Below are 24,100 nucleotides of genomic sequence, written 5' to 3' on the forward strand. Positions count from 1 at the left end.
ACTGTGATTGTCCCAGCACTTCCAGAAATAGTGGTACCCCTTACAAAAAAAAAGAAAACAAGGGCCCTGCCCGGTGCACAACCGGAGGTCAGTGAGAGGGGAAAAGCCAGGCTGTGAACTCAAGCTTCTCACAGGGCAAAGATGATCTGGCTTAGGTGCAAAAAAATATAAGAAATGGGGCTGGAGAGACTGCCCAGCAGTTAAGAGTATGTACCGCTTATAGAGGACCTGGGTTTGGTCCCCAGCACCTATATTCAACAGCTCACAACCGCCTAAAGTTCCAGCTCCAGGAGATCTGATGCCCTCTTCCGGACTCCTCGGGCACCTGCACTCACACAGGTACATACCTACAAGCATGAACACACACACACACACACACACACACACACACACACATTCACATAACTAAAAAACATGAAATGTTTAAAAAGAGACAAAGTACGAGAAATGATTCAGTTTGGGCCGGGGCAGAGACATTTCCCAGGCCTGTGCCTGTGGGTCCCTGTGCCCATCCAAGTGCACAGTGCTAGCCTACTTTTCTGGATTGTCCCCATTCAGCGGATTAAGCCCAGAAACCAGCCTGGAGACTTGGTGTTTTAACAGAGAACAGTCACCAAGGCCACAAAGCTCTTGTTATGGCTTGGATAACACTTTATTTTCAAATCAAATCTCTTTGCCTATTTGGCGGGGAAGGAAGAATATTGTATTTTCATTCAAAACTCTTCCTGAATCCAGGATGCTGCCCCAGTCATGTGAGGCCGAGCTATTTTTATGTTGCTATCACCAGAGAAAGTAAGAGGATGAGGGAAGCAGCTCAGGAAGTGGATGGCTTTCCACTCATTTTTTTTTTTTTTTAAAATGCCGTCTGGTAACTGCTGAACTGCTCACCTCAGTTTCTGGGATGGCTGAGTCAGGAGGAAACACCTGATTAAAGGAATCCACCGTTTTAGCTCTCGGGCATTCAGAGGAAAGCCCCCCTCCCCTGCCCCACCCACGGTTGTTCAGGAACCATGACAAATCTGTCTGATTGCTTACTCAAAAGAGACCAACACGAGGGTGTAGATGGAGATAAACATTTCCCGTCATAGACTGATTCAAACACGGTCATTGGATCTTTGACAAAGAGTAAACAAAACCCGAGGAAGAAAAGATATGCACCAGGTGGTAGGAGCAATGGATGGTCCACTGAGGAAAAGGAAGTCAGTCTTTTAAAGACCGATTGGACATGGCTCATAGACCTCGATGAGAAGCATAAAACCTAAAGCTTGTAGAAGGAAAGGCGGGGTAAGCCCCTGTAACTTTAGGTTAAACAAAGGGTTCTTGGAAGTGACAGTCCAATAGCCCCGGCATCATTCATTGTAAAAGAGACACGGTATCCCACAGGTGTGCATACACAGGGACAAAGTCTCAGGAGAAACCGACTGTGACAGCACCTTGACCTTGGCCTTCTACCCTCCGGAAGTGTGAGAACTGCATCTGCTGTTTAGTCAGCCCAGCCTGTGGGGTTCTGTGCCAGCCCAAGAAGAGGGTGCTCCACACCTGTGGAAGAACTCACTTGTGTTTGCCAGAGCTGGGTGAAAGCGTCTTAGCGGCTCCACCCTTTACTTCATCCTTCATCGCTGCCACCAACCATCAGTTGCCCGGTTCGAAGACTTCAGCCCTTCAGCCAGCATCTTTGGAGACTTTGTGTCTTCCTTTGTTCCCTTGATCTTAGGGTGCCCTCACCCCATGATAGGTAAGCACTCTATCTCTGAGCTGTATCCCCAGCCCTCCTTGGGTTTTTTTGAAAAATGTTTCTGCTACTTTCCTCATCCCCACAAGCATCTGAGGACAGCATTAAGTTCCCTCTTTGGCCACAGGAAAGTGGTTGTTACCTCCCCCGCCCCCAGGACCCCTTTCCCTCCAACATCTCTCTTCAGAAGACTTAGAAGTACTCTGTAAATAAAACGGTGCTCGGAGTTCCCGATCGAGACATCAGCTATGGTCTAGGAAGGGGCGATTGCATCCCCTAGGACTTGCATATTGAAGCTCATGTATTAGCAGCATGGTCTCCTAAGTGCTGGTGCTAAGAGGAAGTGTGGGGCCCTGAAGAGGTGGACACTAGTGGGAGGTCCTTCAGTCTTGGGGACCACTGCCCTTGGCTGGATTTATGACATTCTCATGGCATCTTGGGTTGGTTTTCCTGAGTGGGTCTTGACAAAAGAGCAAGCCTGGTTCCTCTCCATCTTCTGGCTTTGTGTCCCACCTTGTGACTGTCATGATGCCATCTGCCTTAGAGTCCTCAATCAAAGCATGAGGCCCAAATAAGGGAATGTTATGGTATGGAACCTCTAGAATTGGAATTTAACAAACCACTTCCTTTAAAAGTATCCAGCTTCAAGTATTTTGTCACAGAGGTTTAAAATGGACCATTCAAATAGCCCAACACTTTCCCTTGGGACTTCAGGAAACTAAGAAAGCCCACAAAGACTACCCCGGAATAGACTGTGTTCTGCCTGGTGGAGATAACAATCTCACAAAGTAGTGCTGGAGGCCTCACTAGACCACTACCCCCTCAGAGACCACAGTGTTTGTTGTTGACACACGATTGAGAAAATCAAACGCCAAGGAGAGCATGGCTAATTCCCACACAGGTTTATCAGAGCATATGTTCTACAATTGAGGCTAAGAAAAGAACACTTGCCCAAAGGCCAAGTACCCCTTCAATAAAAGTGGTCAAGGTCAGCCTATCCACACCAAGGACAATGGCAGGAAGAGCAGAGGGGAAATGTGTGATGATACCCAACACCAGTCAGCCTTCATTATTAAACTGCTCCTAAAAAATAACCAGGACAAGTGTCTAACAACAGGTACCAAATGGGATAGCTGTTTTCCAAGTGGCTTTAATTCCTAAACTTACTTTAAAAACACAACATTTTTCTTGGATCAGGTCTCTGTCTAAGCCTAAGCTTCTTGCGGTCATAGGTGAATGGAGCAGAGACAGGGACGAGCTGGTCCACAAACTGTAGGATTCTTGCACTGTCTTCATATAATGTGTCTTCACATAGCTCTCATGTCTGGAAGGGCAACGTGACACTTCATACCCTAGTCAATGAAAGGCTATCAACAGTGTCCTATTAACAAATGATGTGTGGGCCATTTCCCTCTTCTCTAATGCATTACCCACTGCAGTCACTTCCCAATGCATTTTCCCCGTCACTATGGCAGCAACCATCAATCATAAGCAACTAGTACAACAGTATCCATCAGAAGGAAAAAGAAAGCCCTTATCTCCAGCCCACGTGGTTTCATTTCAAATAATGGCCTGTCTCTTGGTGAATTCTGGTCATACTATAACACTGGATAGCCAGCTGCTGACACTGTAGGGTTCCAAGGGTTTCTGAGCTCTTGGCATCAAGGACTGCTCAGATTTCAGTTTCCTCTTTAATGCCCGATCCAAGAGCAAGATTATGTAAAGCCTCAACTTCCCAGCCCGTCTCTGCCGTAGTCATTAAATGAGACAAAAATGATCACAAATAGGAGACAATGCTGATTGACACAGGGGAGCCAAAGGCCCCTCAAAAAGGAAAGCATCAAATAGGATATAACTCAGCCACACCTGCAGCTCTGTGCCCAGGCTGGCTCTATGAATTCTTTTGATTGACTCCTTCTAGAAGCTTCCACAACCAAAGTATCTATTATAACTTCTTCAGGTTAATGGAAACAACCCAGTTAAAGATACACGGAGGCATGGCTGATATTACCAAGGAGTTACAATAGCTTTCCACCATGAGCTGGGGACATAGTAATTCTATCCCCCCCCCAATCCCCGCGCCCCGCACCCCGGGCCCCGGGACACAGTAATTCTTCATCTAGTTTATAACTCCAAGTTAGGGAAGAGCCCAGATCTCCCAGAAAGATTATAGCCAAGGTAGACTCACAGGTCTACCTTGCTTTTATTTTCCCAGTAAGTGGGTTTCACATTTCCCCCTTTAAAGCCTTAAGTCTCTCAGGGCAGCAGAGGTGTGCAGCTGGGGGACACTGCTGACACTCTACAGTGGAGTTAGTGCCACACAGCAAAGGTGTCAATATGTAAGACAGAAAGGGTCTGGTCAAGGCTGCGACACTCAAGCGCAAAGCAGGGTGAGAGTTAAATCTAAGTCAAACACACGTGTGCTGGGATGTTTACTAGGAAGCCGCAGAAGAGTTGACATTAGTCACGAAAGGTAGACAGATTGGTGAGACAGCTTAGAAAGAAAAGATGTTCCAGAGGAAAACAGGTTGAAGAATAAGAGCCAGTGATGTCAGAAGGGGGGGTGTGGGGGGGGTGGGGGGCCAAGGCAACAGACCTTTAAAGTCCCCAGACTCCAGCATCCCCTGTTGCCTCTCATCTGTGATCCCTAGATTTTACATAGATACACGGATTGTACATGAGCGCATGGTGTGACCGTCGAAGCAAAACTGTCTCAGGGAACAAAAATGACTGACAAAGGAGTAGATGGGTACTGAGGGGGGCAGGAGACTGTGTTCAAAGTATATATATAATACAATATAGTATATATAATACAATATAGTATATATATATAATACAATATAGTATATATATACATATGTATATATAGTATATATACATATGTATATATATACTATAATGGTAGTAGCCAACCTACTACCATGTACAATGAATATACACCAATAGGAATATGTTACAAAAATAAAAACAAACATAATAGAAAAAACTGGTAAACATTGACAGAATGCATTTTTTAAATAGTTTCACTAAAGACTTTTGGCCATCTGGGAGATTATTCAAGAAAAAAGGCTGACTCTGGGTAAGGAGAATGACTTTCATGTGTTTTCACGTTTCTTGTTTATTCATTAATTTCATTCCTATGTCATTATTCAGCTCTCCTGTCGTGTTGCACTTTAATAACACCGACTCCTGGTGTCCCCGGGGGAAACAAAGGGGATTTAAGTTTCTTCCAAGTGTCATCTGCCAGAACCTCAGCTGCTGCCCGCTTCCCACACTCCCAGGCCTGGTTCCCGCCACTCAGCTCCTGTGCCAGCCTTGCCTGGTGCATTCCTCCAGAACCAAGCCTTCCCACACCGTCTCCACACTCCCTAGGCCTGGATGTGCAGCTCCTGTGTCAGCCTTGCCTGAGGGTGCAGATCTCGCCCCTCACTAAAGCTTCTTCTTGCAGTAGATGGAGAACACCACAGAAATCCACAACTGGTCAACAGTGCAGAGTACAACTGCCCATGGGGTCTACAGGCATCTGTAATACAATCCCCATACCTAAGGCTCAGGGAACACTGGAGCAGAGGGTGTGGAAGAATTGCAAGAGCAAGAAGACCTGGGTGGCTGCTGCGAGACAGTGTCCTCTAGACATGACAGAGAAGCTGTGCCATGAAATCTCAACACTACGGTCACCTAAACAGGAGCTGCATGACAACACCAACTGGCATGCCAGTGTGGACGGGGGGATCTCACAGGGCCCCACCCCAATGAAGAGGTGCAGGCAACGGATGCCTGCTGTAAGCAGGAGAATCGGTCTTCCCCAGGGTCAAGCCTGCTGATAGATGAGCTCATCCCCAGGGGACAACCCTAAACATATGTGTATAAATGACACTAAATAGATTCAGCAGGTTGTGTGTCTGGACGGACACACACACACACACACACACACACACACACACACACACACACTTCTTTACATGTACATGTATGTAACAATAATTGAAGATGTGGTCATGAGTTGAGATTGAGTGGGGGGCACATAGAGGACTTGGAGGGGAGTGGGGAGAGGTGGTGGTACACATGTATGAATTCCTCAAAAAATATTAAAAACAAATAAACCCAACAAACAAACAAAAAAGTGTCATAGACTTGCCATTATCTGATGCCCTCCCCCCCACCTTAAAGTTTCTCCTTGATGGGATTTTTTTCTAAACAATTTCAAGCAAATTTCATAGCTGCCCAGACAAATGGACAATAAGACAGACGACACATTACCAAAGAGCTTAAATAAGAATGTTAGAGAGTAGATGTCCACAGAGACTCTAGTGAACATCCACCTATTTCTGAACTTAAGAGACCATGCCTGTATGAGCTGTACCCATGCCCAAGGCTGAAGAGATCCAAGGAGGCCCCAAGCTCTCAGTTCTGATGAATAGAGGCTCTGCACAGGAGAAAATGGAGTCAGAACTGTCAGTATCCTGAATGTTCTTTTTTTTTTTTTAAGATTTATTTATTATGTATACAATATTCTGCCTACATGTATGCCTGCACGCCAGCAGAGGGCACCAGATCTCATTATAGATGGTGGTGAGGCGCCATATGGTTGCTGGGAATTGAACTCAGAACCTCTGGAAGAGCAGCCAGTGCTTTTAACCTCTGAGCCATCTCTCCAGTACCACCACCACCCCAATGTTCTTAAAAGACATGGGCCAAACCACAGCAGAGTTTCTGGGCAATAGCTGGGGAACTTATTGATTCCTACTGATATAGAAAAGTTGTCCAATTATTAGTTGATAAACAATTAAGCTGCATGAGCAGAGACGTCAGTGGTCATACACAGTAAAGGATGATTTTACAGGATTAGTTCAGAAAAGTCACTAAACAACCAAGAAACAACCCTCACAGCAAACACTAACAGAAACAAACAATGGGGAAGAGGAATTTGATTTTTAGTCTCCCCCAACTTACCTTTTCTCAACCAAAAATTCTGAGAAGTTCATAGGAAAAAGTAATTAGTATGAATTGTTCCTAGAAGCCCAGACACTGGATTTATGAAGCCCAGACTTCAAATCTCTTAAACATATCTAAGCGCTAAGGCAAACCATAACCTAATATTCAAGGAAAATATGAAAACAATGCCTAACCAAATATCAATTATCATTAAAGAGACAGAATTTACGAAAAGGAACCAAAGAGAGATCTGGTGTAAAACTGTGTAAGTGGAACGCAGACTTCACTGAGAGCATCGACGTAAGATCTAAACAAGACACAGGAAGAAACAGACAACTTCAGAATAAATCAATGAGATTATTCAGTCTGGCTAATGGGAGAAAGCACAAATAAAAATTAGACACACACACGGAACACACGCATACATAAGAGCAAAGCACTCTTAGACATAAAATAAATCTCTAATTTTTTTCATTAACAGAACCTCACATATCTGTGGGACAATCAAGCTTGTAAACAAATCCACACTGGAATCTAGAAGAAGAGAAAAAAGGGGCAAAAACACTTGAAAAATTCTTGTATTTAATTAAAAACAAAGTATAGAGCCAAGAAACTCGCTGAACTCCAAGTAGAAAACACTCAGAGAGCCTCACACTCAGACACAGTCAAAACTGTTGAAATGCAAAGAGAATCTTCAAAACCTCAAGAGAGGTGACTCATCATGTCACATGCAAAGAAGTCTCAATAAAATTAACACCTTTTATCAGAGGCCATGCAGGCCAGAGGCAATGGGCCCCCTCTCACAACATGCTGAAAGAAAGTAAGAAATGCTGAGAAGGAGCAAACAGCAAAATTGACAGTCTTCTAGGATGACAAAAAGAATCATCAAACGCCATAAGAGAATGCTAGGGACTATTTTATGTCATCAAAGTAGATAATCAAGACAAAATAGACTTCTAGAAAACTGCCAGCACAGGCCATCAGCATCTGAAGGGACAAGTAGAGACGGACTCCCTTGTCAAAAGCTTCTCTGAGAGTAAGCCTCGGGATAGAGAGCGCCACAGAAGTCCACCATCATCAAACAGGCCGCTAGGCAGTCACAAGCTCTTCTTTCAAAAAAAAAAAAAAAGAAAGAAAGAAAGGAACTGAGGGTGGTGGCACACACCTTTGATCCCAGCACTGGGGAGGCAGAGGCAGGAGGATCTCTGTGAGTTCAAGGCCAGCCTGGTCTACATAGTGAGTTCCAGGACAGCCAGGGATACACACAGAGAGACCGTATCTGAAAAAACAAAAACAAACAGATTGAAGCAATGATGGTGACTATTAAAAACCCCGACTAAGAAGTTTGTTAATGACAAGCTGGAACCTTCTGGCCTATGATGGGGACAGGACTGGCATGTCCACTTTGATCACTTCTGCTCCAAATTACTCTATAGTCTACCTGCGGTAACTAGGTAACTAATCTATCCATGGTAACTAGGTAATTAGTCTATCCATGGAAACTAGGTAATTAGTCTATCCATGGTAACTAGATAACTAGTCTACCCATGGAAACTCGGTAACTAGTCTATCCATGGAAACTAGGTAACTAGTCTATCCATGGAAACTAGGCAAGGTAAAGAAACGGATGATGTCTGGATTGGGAAGGAAAGGCAACACCACTTTTCCTTGCATTATCTGATGTATAGATAATCTTAAGGAATCCACACACAAAAAAAAACCCTACTGGTTTCAATAAGCAAGTCTGGTAGCTAAGTTGTGGGATATAACTATCCAAAGAAAGTAAAGTCAGTTTTGTTATTATACACTAACAATGACAATTTGAAAATAAAATTAAGGAAGCAATTCCATTTGTGATAGTATCCAAGAGAATAAAATAGATAGGAACAGATGTAACTATAAAACATCACTGGCAGAAATTAAAACCTAAGTAAATACAAATGTATCCCATGTTCATGGACTGTAGGACTGACTTTATATTGTTATACTTTATATGGTTCTTCGTACATATATGTACATGAATATGTGTGTGTGTGTGTGTGTGTGTGTGTGTGTGTGTGTGTGTGTGTAACAATACTCCCCATACAGAGTTTTTTAAAGCTGGAAGGCAAAATTATTAACATGTTTGTCTAGAAAAAAATCCATCTGATGGCAGGAAAAAAAAATCAGAAGAATAGAGACATGAAGGCAAGAGGCCAGAGAATGACCACAGTCTTTCAATTAAAGGAACAATCTATGTAGACATCAGAATCTTTCTTTTCCCAATCTCAAGCCATCTTAAATGATCAATGGAAAAAATGCACATTTGGTTTTTTATTCATGTGGAAACTAAGGGGTGATGCCACCAAATGTCACCAACTGCCCTTGGGTACAAGCTCGAAGACTGAGCGCCTTCCCTATCATCAAAAGTGAGTGACTAGGTAAGTGTGACTTCTGCCCAGAGCCAACAGTAAGATAGGGAGGGACCCAGCGGGACACGCCACTCCTCTCCATTCCCGGTTGTGGGCAGGGGTCTCAGAAGGCAGCTAAAGGGCAGAACCCAGACAGCAATCTTAATTCAGTAAGAATAAACTAGTAAGAACCCAGTGTTGCCCACCAAACCCTGACAGGGCAGCCAGACCAAATAAGAAACTAAACCTGGCACACTGCACCTGGTTCCCATGCTTTTCCAAGCCCAAAGGCAATGAGTCGCCCCTGTAGACACGGTCCTCTCAAGTCTTAGAGCAGTGAAGGGGTCGAGAACATTTTGTTAACCACCTCCCCTAGTTAAAACGCAGGGAATAAAACTGTAAACATCCAGGTAAGGCAATCTGACAAGAATCAATAAGTTTTTGGAAAGCGTTAGTACCAAATCTATCTTTTTTAGATTACAGATGAGTGAAAACTTAACACGTAACTCAAAATGTTGAGGAAAAACCTGACTCAAGAAGTGAAATAACTCCTTTTGGGGGGAATGGGGGCTTGCAGGGCAGCTCCTCAGGGAAAGGAGGTTCTCAGGTCTCCGTTTCCACAACTGACATCAGTGCCTTTGCTAGGTTAAACTGCTTGAAAACCTAAGGACATCCAGTAACCCTGGTCCCCACGCTGAGAAAAAGAAGTGGACATGAGGATACTTCTGAAGGATTTTCTCTAGGAATATTGAGGGGCTTCTGCTTCAGGGAGCATATGCAACCGAAGAAAACACAGAATTGATTAAATGAAAGGTGGGTGATGACATCTTACGAGAAACGTAAGAATGATAAAAAGTGAACTCAGAACTAAAAACAGAAAGAGAATGTGTACAGCTAAAGTCACGTGGGAGACAAAGGAGCATGACCCAAATATTAAGATTTTGATATTGGGGACTACAAGGCACAAAATGACGTAAAGACTGGGACAGAATCAACGAGGGGAAAAGGCTGGCTCTACCGAGCGCAGAAGTGTGCACCAACCACACAAGCAGGGAGACAGCCTTAGTTAGGGATGCCCGAGAAACTCTTGACGTGATGAGCAAAGGATCTGCTAGGAGCTTAAACAAATAAGCGAATACACCGATTTAAACGGGTGGAAAGGAGTGATCAGCACTGCACACCGGAGTCAGAGAGAGACAGTTGGGGAAGGTTACTCTGTAAAACCTTCCGGCAATCGACTTCAAACCAGCGTTGAATAGGTGATGTCCCAGAAGACAATTAAGGGAACCGGCTTAAAAGCAGCAAAAGCATCAGTGAGGGAAACCATTAGAAACTGCACGGTTAGTGGTTTTGGCTCTTCAATAAATGGTGGGATGGCTCTTTTTACTCACGATTCTTTTAAACTTTCAGGAAGTGTATAATTCATAGGTATGTATAATTCATGTACACATGCATGTATTCTTTAGCAAAACACCAGAGAAACACAGAAAATATGCCCAGACTATATCCAAACTCTAGACATGGAAGTACTTATAATTTGTGCTGTTGATTTTTTTTTTTCCTGGAAAGTATGACAGACAAAACGCTCCTCATAGGGCTGGAGTCTCCATTTCCTTTCACCCCTACCCTTCTGCCCCAAGCTGCTACAAGCATCCAAGAGTTCTCGATCCCTAGGGCCCGAGTCTGGGGATGCTCCTTCTCTTTTGTGATCAAACACAGGACCTGGACCTTGAGGTGAACTCTGTCTTACTGAACTCTAAGCCCCAGCCCTGATGGCTTATTTCATTGGTGGAGACAAAATGAATAACGAGCAACTAGGGGAAAGAAAAATGCTCAACACATTCAGAAAAATGTAATGCCAGACCACCATATCACCCTGCTCCACATTTAAAAATGAATTCCAATAAACTAAGAGGTTAAATATAGAAATAGAACTAGGAGAAAAAGCTGAACTCACATGCACGAGGAACTATTGTGGAAGGTACTGGAAACTTGTTAAAAACTTCAAAATTAGAAACCATAAATTTGAAGAAGCAGTCCCTCAAAGGAAGAAATAGAAATGCTTAATAAACATAGAAAGCGCCACGTCCTCTAGCCACCGACAATGCATTAAGTAAGCCCTAACAATCAGACAGCCCCTTGTCCACTCCAACAGACACGCCCACCACAGCTGATAATCTGACAAAGATTTGGAAAAGGTCCCAGGGTTGAAGAGCTTGTGAAAATTTAGCCTTCATATATCACACATAGAAGTATAATCTTACATGAATGTTTTCATTAAAACTTTTAAAATTGTGCCCTTTGACCCAATGCGTTATCAGAAGGAAAAACAGGAGGGATGCTCTCTATGCCCCATTTACATGAAGGAAAGGTAGACAGGAGACTCTGTTGTCTTTAAAACGTAGTTTAGAAAAAGAGACTTAATACCAGAAAATGTTCGTGAGAAACATCCCAGACATTACCCACCACACGCACAAAAAGTTTAGGAGTGGCTATCTCTTGCTGGTAAGGTTGTACTTCATGTTGGGATGGGGGTCGCATATCAGATAATCTTGCATATCAGATGTTTTTATTACAATTCATAACAGTAGCAAAATTACAGTTATGAAGTAGCAATGAAATGATTTTATGATGGGGGGGTTTCACCACAGCATGAGCAACTGGATTAAAGGGTCACAGCATTAGGAAGGTTGAGAACCACTGCCTTTTTTTTTTTTTTTTTAATGTTTTAAAATCTATTTGTTGTCTACAAATCTCTTTGGCAGAAGTCACCAAAAGCCTTTGGATTTAAGATTTTTTTAAAAATAAACATTCATAATCATTATTTTACACAGATATAGGTATGTAAATACAACATCGAGTTCAGTGAACCACTGCCTTAAACTCTTTAAATGTCCGAGGCTGGCTTGAACTTGCCACCTGCCTGCCTCAGTCTCTCCAGAGGTAGGATTAGTGGTTTATACCTCCATGCCTTGCTAGGGTTTTCAATGTTAGATTTTCTTGTATTGCCCAAGATAGTTTTTTATAACCAATAACGAATCATTTTAAGAAACAAAAGAATATTACAAATCACAGAACTCAATATTCCAAGATGGTGGTGTCGAGCTTGCTCAGAGAGCGTATGCAAAGTAGAAAGAAAAGAGCATACAGGAGAGATACAAGGAGAGACAGCATGTGTGGACCAGCTGTGGCAGCAGCAATAAACTCTGATGTGGTCTGCCCATCCACCCTAAAATGATATACATAGCATGCAAGGGCACTCGTCTCCGGCTCATCGCCTACAGCTCCCTTGGGCTCCCCGTAATTTGAACAAGGACGACACTCTCTTCCGAGGCCACATGTAGGCAGAAAGAACCTTTGCCCCCCCCCCCCCCCCCCCCCCCCCCCCCCCCCCCCCCCCCCCCCCCCCCCCGCCTTTCCCTCTGTAGAGCAGACCTCAGCCAGTGTGCCCAGTCTCCTCCTCCATGGAACACGTGCTCACATGCATGGATGCACAGATGAAAGGGTGCACGAACACACCACACACACACACACACACACACACACACACACACACACACACACACACGAACCCTCAATTCTCTTCCATCCACACTTACCCCTTGAACCCGCTTCCACAGACAGAGAGGTCTGCTGTCCTTTACCTGAGACTGTGGTTTTTGTGTAACATCCCCCCTCCTCCACCGGGAGGCTGCAGCCTCCGCCCCCAGGCCCAGGATTCCTCAGAAAAGTGGGAGGAGAAGTCAGCTTGCCCCAGGGGCAAGGTTAGTTTTTATAGACATTCCTTCCCCTAAAATGACAGGTCTTCTAGGACCATAAAGAAAAGGGAAATGACCTCATAAATGCCACATTTTCTCAGTTACATTATTAGTTGGCACACAGAGGAGCTCTAAACAAAGGAAGAGACCACTTTAGGAAGAAATCTTTATAAAAACCACCAAAGCTTTCTTCCAGGAGTGCTAGGGATTGACCCCAGGACCTCTCTCACATGCTAAGCACAGAATCTGTCACCTAGCCACACCTTAAGCCCTTTATTTTATCAATTTTGTTTTACTGAGAAGGGCTGGCAGCTGCTAGATTCGACGGGCCATCCTGTCTCAACTTTCCCGATTAGCTGCCTCTGCAGGCATGAACTGCTGGCCAAAATGAAAAACGTAGTCAAAAATCACCACCTTAAAAAATGTGTGTCTTGGCAGGGTGGTGGTGGCACACACCTTTAATCCCAGCACTCGGGAGGCAGAGGCAGGGGAATCTCTCAGTTCAAACCCTTTTGAAAAGCTCTTTGACACACACCTTATTGTGAGCCCTACTATGTGAGATTTTTTTTTTATAAACAGTTAGTAATCATCAAAGCAGATTTACAACATAGGCTATTAACACTTCGTGTTGCAGGTGAAGAAAACTCGGGTGCCACTTCTATTCTAAGGCCATCGTTTATACCAGATCAGTTACAAAGACTTCCCGAGGCACAAAAGTGTCTTTAGAGAATATTTTGAACTATTTCAAGGCTAAAAGATACTGACCCACAAAATAAACAGATTTCCTAGGGAATATGAAAGAAAATGTGTTGGCATTGGGCAGGCCTGGTTGTCTGCCCTGGGTGACTAAGTGTACTGAGGAGAAGAAAGATATTACTCAGAGGAAATGTCCCTACCCTTTTACTCACAGTTCTTCACCATAGCAGGGGGTTTTAGTTATGATTAAAGTGCTGGGGGAGGGGTGATTAGAAGTTACAGATTTCTTCAAAATTCTAGCCAAAATGTCCAAGAGCTCACTTCTCAAGATACTCATTCTCCTTAGAAAGCCAATCTTGTTGTTTCTAGTTCGTTGTTCAGACTTAGACATCTGAGGTCTCCCTGGAATTTTCACATGAGCCTTTCCCTCTTGAAAACACTGCAGATCCCTTCTGTAGTCTTCCCGACTCCCTAACCACACATATCCCAGTCAGGTCAAAGACTGGGAAGACTCACACCTCGAGACACCTGCCTCGTTGATCTTGACTCCAGCCCCACTACAATGGCCTAGTCCTCAGATTTCTCCAACGGACTCAAATACAACACAAGTTAAGTGTCCCCAAAGCAATTAATAAGCAGCAACCCCTAGAGGACACCCCGAAAGTCTGCCATTATCATTACAATGTCTTACCTGCCATCAAGGTACAGATCCTGACAGCCCGGATCATTGAATGACAAATGTCTTCCTCCACTGATTTAATACTGGAGAGAAAAAAATCTCCATGCTTCCCCCCAAACACGGGAATCCTTGACTAATCTGAATCCTATGTGTCGGCTCTGCTGCCCCTGTTCCAGGAGCCAGGGACAAGGTGGAGATGTCGCTAAGAGTCTTTCAAACCGCACGGCTCCCTCTTGAAATCTCTCTCTTCCTCAGGAGGAAGGAGGAGTAAGCCTGTGTGTGAGCTTTGTCAACCCCCAAACAGGTCTAGACTCCACACTGCCACCCCCAGCTGTGACCCTGGGTGGGTCACTGTCCCCAGTCTCCCTGTTTTCACCCCCTTGATAGGGCTGAGAACAGTATGGCAGAGCCCTGAGTATTCTTGACATGGTGGCATGGAGCTTGGGGCCCTCTGAACAGGAGTGACAGTTTGCTAGGCCTCTTCACTAAACAAAGTTCAAGGAAAAAAAACAAGTCCAAGGGGAAAACAAGTAGCTATTGTCTGGCAAGTCCAGCACAACCTGTTCTAATGAGACCTGGGATGCAGCTGCTGCTCGCTAAGTCACTGAGTGAATGTGATCCCTCCTGAAAGTGCTTGTGTTCTAGAAGCAACTTGGATCTTCTGATCATTTATACACACCCATACAGGAATAAGCTTCCAGCTCCATGGGGGCAGGCTGAAGTGTTTGGAAAGGAGATGAGATATACCCCTGACTGCCCCCTTACTGCTCACATGAGAGCATCCCAGGGGGCCTTTATCAGCTACACTTACTAATCAGTCCCTTCTCCAACTAATCAGTCCCTTCTCCGACTAACCTAAACTACTTACTTCATGTGACCCAAACAGTGACGTTGCCCCTTCCCCACTCTAGTTTTGCCCCCAGCATGCCCTAGGGTGGCTGCTGCCTCAGGCCCCACCTTGCCATCTCCTAATCAGCTGACTCTGGGTCCAGCCCTTCCCTGCCCTGTAGGAAGGCTGGGATCATAAATTCCTTCCCTGTGAAAGTGAGTCTGAGCAGCTGTGTCTCTGCTCGGAGCTTGCCATGTCAACAGTGCGGAATTCCGTGGCACAGTGGAACATGGAGACAGTTTTTTTGTCTCAGAGATGTTTGGGGGCCCGTTTACTAAGAAATAAATGCCTTTTTCTCCTGGGGTGTGTCTAGATGAAGAAATAAATACAAGGGAGAGGCCAGTGGTCCTCTTAGGCCTCAATTCCAGCTGTTTTCAGATGTGGCTTCATTCCTCTGACTACTCTAAGGTTATCCATAATTAAGTTAACCTATGGAAACAAGCATTTGAGACCCAACAAAGAAATCTAAACACTCTTTTAACACTAGTGATTTTTTTTTAATCTATTGATCTTCAAATGTCTGTAACCAAACTGACAGCATACCTGAACTTCCGATGTGCTGTTCCTCTTTAAGAGACATGAACATTTCAACATTGATGATTAGACCCAAAATTCCTCCAAAGAACACCTTCACAGTGCAGTGATGGCCTCTGAGGACATAAGATGATCAGTTAAACACATACACACCACATACACCATATACACAACCACACATATCACAACCCCCACACACCACACACACACACAGACATATCCACTACACACACCCATACACATATCACATACACCATACACACATCCTACACTCCCACGCAACCCCCCACACCATACATACACAGACACATGTAGACAAACACATACATGACACAAATCCCCATACACACATCATATATACCATATTCCTATACTTACACATATTCCACACTCCCACCCCCCCATATCACACATACACCACAGACCACATATACACATATAACACACACACACACACACACACACACACACACACACACACACACACACACACAAAGACACACATACACCACATAGATCACATATAGACACATATGCACAGCCTGTCCACCCACCACAAATTCACTCATTCTACACTCAGTAGGCTACATGGTTTCTTAGTAACCAGTCTGAGACTACTTGGACAAAATAATTGAGTGACTAATCTTTTACTCACTTTTGTTTTCAAGGTCCTACTACCTTGCACAAATGCTAGGGTTGTGTGGCAAGGTGGAGGCCGAATGGGAACCTTTGCAGTTACCTATGAGTAGCATTTCCGGAGGCAAACTATCCACAGACATTTTCTCAAAACTGGTTTGGGTGAAGAGTATCCCTCTTGAGTACTGACTAGACAAACCAGTTAACCAGCTAATGTCTCTATATCCATTCACCCCAATATCAATAAATGCCTGCAGAGTTACTAAAGTGAATAAAATAGTGCATTCTTGCCTTTGAGTTCAGTGTGACAACAGAGCTTTAGGAAAGAGTGGGGTGAGAGACTGGCTCATTCTTTCAAAAGTATTTGCACATCTGTCCAGCACTGGATCGGGTTCTCTGGACTAGACTATGGTGGGAAAAAGGAAGCTATGTACTCCATCTCCACAGAGCCTATGGCTTAGTAATAAAGACACCATCCTTTATTAAATTACCATGGGAAAAAGGTACATGCAGCTTTGAGAGCACCTAAGAAAACACAGCGAACAACAGAACTGACCCGGCTAAGGCAACTGCTGGGCATTAAGAGACAAGCAGAGAAGCTGGGGGCTGAAGTGGGGGTTAGTTCAGTAGTAGAGTGTGTTTGGCATGCAAGAGGCACTGGGTTCAAGTCTCGGCACCGACACAACAAAAAATACAGCAAATGGAACTCAGAAGTCAAGACTTGTTAGCGACCAAGGTTTCTGTAAGTGACTCAGCTTGTTCTCGCAAACAACGGCCACAGTAGTTTTCAGAGGGGACGCTGGCTTAGCCACATAGGTAGAGAAGATCAATACACAGACTTAGGGCTGTCACCCATGGTCTGTGTCTGCATTCTCTGGCCAATTAATCATTCTACTGAATTTACAATATATTGAGCTACGAGATCAATAATAGTTGATCCACAGATTCCAACTGCTTGATGTCTTAATGACACATACTTCCAGAGGTGATAGGCTGAAAGAATGCCTCAGTCGTTCACACTCCAATCTCCAGAATGTTATCCTTTATTACAACAGATACTTGTGGGGTGTGATTAGGGTTAAGACCTTCAGATGGGCAGATTCGATTGAATTCTCTGGGTGGGCTGATGATACACAGGAGCCCATCTTCGATGGAGTCAGGAGGTCAGAGGAAGAAAGGGGAACTTTATTGAATCGGAGTGATCAGGCCAAGGAATGCTGCCGCCTAGGGAAGCAGCCAGAGCAAAGGGAAGGAAGGGATTTTTCCCTGGAGAATCTGGAAAACAGTCCCATAGACAGACGCCTTCATTTTGAAGGAGTTTTAAGACTCATTTTGTATTCTGACCTCCAAAACCATCAGGCCCAAACTTGGGAGTGCGGTAATTAGTTCCAGTAGCAATGGGAAAGGGACACCCCTCCCTGACCTCTGCACACACACTCCTCCACATCATTCTTGAAGACTAGTAAGGCCCTTGGAAGTCATCTTCATGGGGAAGTTGGCTTGATGGGCACTTCCTAACCATTGGGTCTCTCCTGTGCCACCTCCTCTCCTCCTTGACTATAAACTATGATGGCAGTGCTGAATTCTCGAGTACTGAGGACACCATTTGAAGGCAGACTGCTGCTGCTCTGCCCTATTCCTTCCTCGGAACATCAGAATTAAATTTCCTGCTCTGACTGTTGCGTCAGAACAAGCATATTATAGACATACCAATCCATTTCGGGTCACTTTCCTACTATTTTGCATTCTCAAGGAAGTGTGGGTGGCACGCGAAGGTTTAAAGCTTTTGCTGACCATGGTTAATCTTATTATTATTATTATTATTTTCTTCCAGATGTGTCCTCAGGTTGATGAAACAGAGATCTTGATGACAACTTCAGGGCATCGGGATTTTGTGGAAGGGGTAGGGAGATTGTCTGGCAAATGGCACTCCAGACATAGGCAGTGTTGAGCACCTCTTCTTTTAGGTTCAGGTGCATAGGCCTGGTGCCTGTCACACAGTGGAAGCATGCAAGTTCCACATGTGTGCTAAAATGCTCTAGGAAGCATGGGAATCTGGTATGACTATAACCACCAAGAACAGCACAGTTTCAGCCATTCTGAAGCCCTCCTCTCCTAAGGGAACAGCTACTGGCCGACTTCTGACTGTCTGGAGAGGTATCTTTGCACACATCGGTCTGGATGCTACTCCCTGAGGTGAACCCCACAGGTCCTGCAGGGTGTCTCCTCACTGCCCTGCCCACTCCTCTGCCCTTTCATTGGAAACTCTTTTATTAAACTCTTCTTTAAGCTGAACATATATGCGTGTGTTTGTACATCATATACAACCATTTAATTCCATTTCTTCATCTGATGCTCTGAAGCAGAGATTCTGAAAAGCCAATTTTATCTAAAACCAATTGTTTTACATAGTCTAGACTGAGGGCCTTTGAATAAATCTGCCCTTACTATTTCTAATACATAAGCTCTTCTAAGCTTTATAAGTGCTAGAATTGTCCAGATGTTTCTACAGATGTGAGGCTCCTTTTCGGAGAAATTTATGCTATCATGTGGCCACATGGGCAGACTTCTCTATAAAGAGGGACACCTCTTCATCTGGTGGAAATAAGCACAAGATTTCTCTATTTGTGTAACATAGTAGTAATTCATCCTGATTGGAAAGTATGGCACAAAAAGGAATTTATTTACTTAGTAAGCACTCCAGTCACTCGTTCTTTTATAAAGAAATAATTCTTTGAGAATTTCACACAATGTGTTGATCATATCCACTTCCCACTCCTCCCAGATCCTCTCTATCCCCCCAACATCGTGTCCCCATTTGAAAAATGTAGTAGCCCATCCACTATAATTTGTGCTATCCATACACTGGAACATGGTTGATCTACCAGGAGCCACAGCCTTAAAGGAAACTGACTCCACTCCCCCAGCATCACTCACTCTTGAGACCTTCCCACCTCAGTATTTAAACTTCAATTATTATTCCATCATGTGCATAAATTTGAGTATATGCATTCTCCGAACTGTCTATGACATATATACATAAATATATAAATTCATTGGCTTACAACAACTGGTAATGGCACAGTGGGACTTCTTTGCACACATCTCCTCGCACATGTGTACACTAGGCAAGAACCAAGGCAGGTAAGACAGCAGGTCTTGCCTCCTCCAGCTGCGTGCTCTGACTTCATGTGTTGTAAGTCATCTCAGAATCGTCACCGGTGTCCTTTGCTCTCTAAGGTGAAACAGAAAGTACAGAACAGTGTAGTTATGTTTATAAAATCATGCTTGCATGTGTGTTCAAGCATGCTGTTTGTCACTGTGCAAAATTATGTTTCTCACAATGAGTTATGTTAAGAAGCTGAAGGAAAAAAAGTGTTCCATAATTACAGAACACATTTTCAAGCTGACTTGCTAAAAAATACAGTTGAACAATTTATGCTTCTCTCACGATGTCAGTAAATTCCTTTTTCTTTGATTTCAGTATTTGGCTAATTTTTCTGGAATTTTTTTTTATGCGACTTGTCTTTTTTCTTTTTTGATCAAGATTACCACTCATATTTGATATCTGGGAAGTCTGATTATTTACTGTTTTTTTGTTTATTTTAAGGATTGTCTTTATTTTTGTTTTTTAATCTCTACTTTCCCATGTGAGTTCTGACATTATTTCAGGTCTACATAAAAATGAATTTAATTATCATAGCCTCTGACTATCAACCTCTCTGGTAACACTGTCTGAAAGAAATCAAATGGTGCCACCACTATGAAGCCCAGACATAAAAGGCAGATCTCGACCTCACTTCCATGTTTTAAGTTCTGTGTTTGATTGGCCGAAGACAAACTGCACTGGGAAGCATAGCTGCAAGGGAGTCCAGGCAGTGTACATTTTTAGCCTTAATGCCTCTGCAGTGCAAGAAGAGTGGATTTCAAACAGGGTTATAACTTCTTAATAGATCATGAAATTGACTTGTGTCACAAATGACAAAAAATGAAACAAAACTGTTAATGAATCATCTTTTATAAAAGCTATCCACACATTTATTTTCTATTTTACATGCATTTGTAGATCTTTAAGGAGAGAGGAGAGAATATATAAAAGCGTCTCTTGGGCTGGGGAGATAGCTCAGTGTGTAAAGTGCCCGTTATGCAAATATGAGGACCTGAATTAGGATCCCAAGCATCCATGTAAAAGCTGAGTGCAGCCGCATTCATCTGTAGCTGTGGTGCTCAGGAGTGGACCCCGTAGCCTCACCGGCCAGCCAGTCTAACCAGAATGGTGAGCTCCAAATTCAGTGACTCTGTCTCCAAGAGTTATGTGGAGAATGATAGAGGGCAATTCTCAACATCAACCTCTGGTCTCCTCCACAGACAGAAACACAAATGTGTGCACATTGCACACACGAACATATATGTATTTTTTTAATTGTGCATGTGGTGTGTGTGTGTGTATGTGTGTGTGTGTGTACCACATTGTATGTGTGGCAATCAGAAGACAACTTTTTGGAGTCAGTTCTTTCCTTCCACTTTTATGTGAATTTTGGGGGCCAAAGGAAGGCCCCAGGCTTGCACTGCAAGTGCCTTTATGCACTGAGCCATCCTGTGGCCCCATAACAGTTTTTAATTGTGGCTTGGGATCAAGAAAGTCTGAAGACTGAGGTACCAGGAGATGCAGATGCCGTGTGCCACTCACTGTATCTACTACAGTATCCCTTGTTTTGCTAAGGGAGCTTTCTGTATTTTTAAAACCTTACATTTTTACGTTGTGTGTCTATGTGTACCACAGTGTGCATGTGGAAGTCCTAAGACAGTCTGCACGAATCAGTTCTCCGCTTCCTTTAGCTGGGTCCCAGGCACCGGACTGAGGTTCAGGCTGAGCCATCTTGCTAGTGCTTCCTGTATTCTTAGTCTGTTGATAGCTTTAACTTGGAGTGAATATTGAATGCTGTACCCACAGTAGTGCTCACAAGTCTTTCTCCTCTGACATACTTACTACACCACAGATTTCCCACAACACATCATCTTCACATTCTCTAACACTGTTCTCCTGGGCTTCTCTTTTAAGCCCCTAATTTGTTTCTTACAATCCATCTCATACATTACTTGTGATTTCTAGTAGGTTCTGTGTTTGTCGAAGTTGCTACTGCATTCCTAATGCACTCTGTATGAACAAAAGGCCTATATTCTGTCATCCTTTAATCAATTCACAAGAGGCAGGCACTAATACTTCCCTTCCTGCAACCCTACAGCAGCCAGGGTCTGAGTTGATGGCCATGGCTCCTGTTGCCACCGAGGGCCACGTGGATGTCTGGGGTCTGGTTAGCCATCTGAGACCATGTTGGTGTTGGAGGGTCATGCTGCTGCTGCTGAGGCCACATTGATCTGGGTAGCCTGTGATGCCACCCGGGGCCATGGTGATGTCCAGGCCTGAGCTGCAGCCTAGGGCTATCTCTGAGTCCATCATCCTACAGCAACCAGGGTCTGAGTTGATGGCCATGGCTCCTGGTACTAGTGAGGGCTGAGCAGATGCCTGGGGTTTGGACAGTCACCTGAGACCATGTTGGTGTCTGAGAGCCATGCTTCTGCTGGGGCCATAGTGAGCTGGGTGACCTGAGCTGCCACAGGGTCCATAGTGATGTCTGGGCTCAAGCTGCTGCCAAGGGCCATGCCTGGGTCCATGGTCCTGCTGCAGCTGGGGTCTGTGTTGATGTCTGTGACCCATGTTACCACAGGGGGCCATAGAAATCATGTGATGAAATCTGAGGGCCATGGTGAGCTGGCCCACCCTTTGCTGGCCCTAGCCTGCACTGGACACTGCAGCAAGAAAGTTGGCCTGGACACCCATGGGAAAGATGGCCCCAATGTCCTGAGCATAGTCCCAACCCTTACCACAGGCATGGAAAAACTGGCCCTGATGATACAGGCATGGGAGAGCTGGCTCTGCTCCTCGCCTAAGGGTGGGAGCCCAGTGGTCTGGTCTGACCCACTCAACTACCACACAGGCCTACATCCAGGGCCTTGTGCTGGCACTCACCAACATCTACTCCATCTATGACCTGCTGGAGCCCATGAAGGGACTGCTCCTGTGAACCGATACCAGCAGGATCTCCATGACTCGGGATGGCCACAGGATATCTGAGAGGAGTTTCAGTGAGGATCCAGTGATGATGGTGTACCAGAAGCTAGAGGCCTTGAACCAGACCAACGACTCATTGCAATGAACATTTGTAAAGCTGATTTGACAAAAGGGTATATATACTGTGTGACACTCTGCGGCTCCCAATGTCACTAAGGTGAATGAAGGAGTGTTGGAGAAGTGGAAAAGACAGAGGAGCGAAGAGGGTTTTTGTTGTTGTTGCTGTTTTGTTTTGATTTTTTAAATTTTCTTTTTTTTTGGGGGGGATGCTGTAAGGTTGAAGGGTAGATATGGGTGGTCTGGGAAATGAGTGGAATTGGGATGAATGATGAGATGCTCCCAATCAATGAAGAAATAGTTATTTAAAAAAATAGAGAAAACAGGAAATCCTCTCGTCTTTGTTATCTTTGCAGCTTAAGGAGCAGTGATAAAACATCTGGATGAAAAAGTCCTACTGAAAGTGGGATTTCAATGCCAGTCTAACACGTGTGTGCTAAGAACATAAATCATAAACCCAAAGTTCCTTCCTTGGTTACAGCATGACAGTGCCTGTTCAGGCCGGAGTCACTTCAGCAGGGATCCAGAAACTATTCTTGTACTTTGTTAACGTGTTCATGTTGAGAAGTGAAGAATACTGCCCTTGCTTCAGAGCAGCCGTGCTCTGGTGCATCCCGAGCTGTGGTTTAAATGCAGAAGGAAACCGCAGTGTGAGAACCGCACAGGCCATGAGACCTGTGGGCCCGAAACCTGAGTTTTCCCACTTGTCCTACATTTTTCTTGTCACTTTTGAGGGAAAAACCTTACTTCATTTGTTTTGTTCGCCTAAATTCATGGTATCTTTTTATTGTTACATATGTGTAACACACACATCACACACACACACATACACACACACACACACACACACACACACACACACACACACACAAATATACAGGACCCTGCACCCAAAGTGCATGATGTCTTCAGCAACAGGGACTTACCTTCCACTTCTGGGGCGGGGCGGGGAAAACGAAGGCAACAGCCTATGCTGTTTTGGGAGTCTCATGGACAACCCTGACCAACTCAGACTGTGTTAGGCTTTTTGTTACACAGTCTATGATTCTTGGTTGTCAGCTCAGATGGGAAGTTTTATTTAAACTATTTGTGTATATTTATACACTGACTTACATGTATTATAGGTATTTTTAGGTAGATAGTTAATAGTATGATTCCTTATGACTTTTTCATATATCCTTACTGTTATTTTAAAGATGCTTTTAATGGACTATCTATACAAACAAAATATGTCACCTACCAAGTAAGATTTCCAGTAATTTAATCAATGCACATATATACATGTGCACATTCTGTACTATCAATATTTATTAACAGCTATCATAGGGAATAAAATCCATCTTTAAAAAGGCAGTGGAAATAATTATTAAACTATGCTAGAGGACTACCCAGGGAGAAGAAAAAATATATATCTAACAAGAGCAGCCGACAGCCAACCCAGCCTTATTACACAACATGTAATTCAAGCTGGGGTCTCTCCTTCTACCTCTAAAACAAACACGAAGCCAGAATTACAGAGCCTTCACTCACTTAGCCGGAAGCAGCGGGAACCTCAGGGGCAACAGAGAGCAGGAAAGTCTACATGGGAAACAAAGGCTCGGCACTGCTTTCTCTGGGGGCTGGATGATGGGTATATTTTCTACCTTCTAATACCAAATTTT

At 44.1% G+C, this 24,100-nt stretch overlaps 1 protein-coding gene across 3 annotated transcripts in view; it reads right to left on the minus strand.

Moving 5' to 3' along the window:
• The window catches only part of Mab21l3 (mab-21 like 3), a 49,274-nt gene extending 25,232 nt beyond the window's left edge, over positions 1-24,042 (minus strand). For 2 of the 3 annotated variants that reach the window (XM_052732248.1, XM_052732246.1), the window contains exon 1: positions 19,315-24,042. In XM_052732248.1, coding sequence (XP_052588208.1) covers positions 19,315-19,440 — 126 coding nt within the window. In that variant the 5' untranslated portion in view covers positions 19,441-24,042. Of the gene's footprint in view, positions 1-15,622; positions 15,730-19,314 lie in introns of all 3 variants that reach the window. The other variant, XM_052732247.1, reaches the window with a different exon arrangement.
• Positions 24,043-24,100: the final 58 nt, after the last annotated feature.

This window comes from Peromyscus californicus, unplaced genomic scaffold (assembly GCF_007827085.1).
Source record: "Peromyscus californicus insignis strain IS unplaced genomic scaffold, ASM782708v3 Scaffold_9__1_contigs__length_137607984, whole genome shotgun sequence".
Taxonomy (NCBI): domain Eukaryota; kingdom Metazoa; phylum Chordata; class Mammalia; order Rodentia; family Cricetidae; genus Peromyscus; species Peromyscus californicus.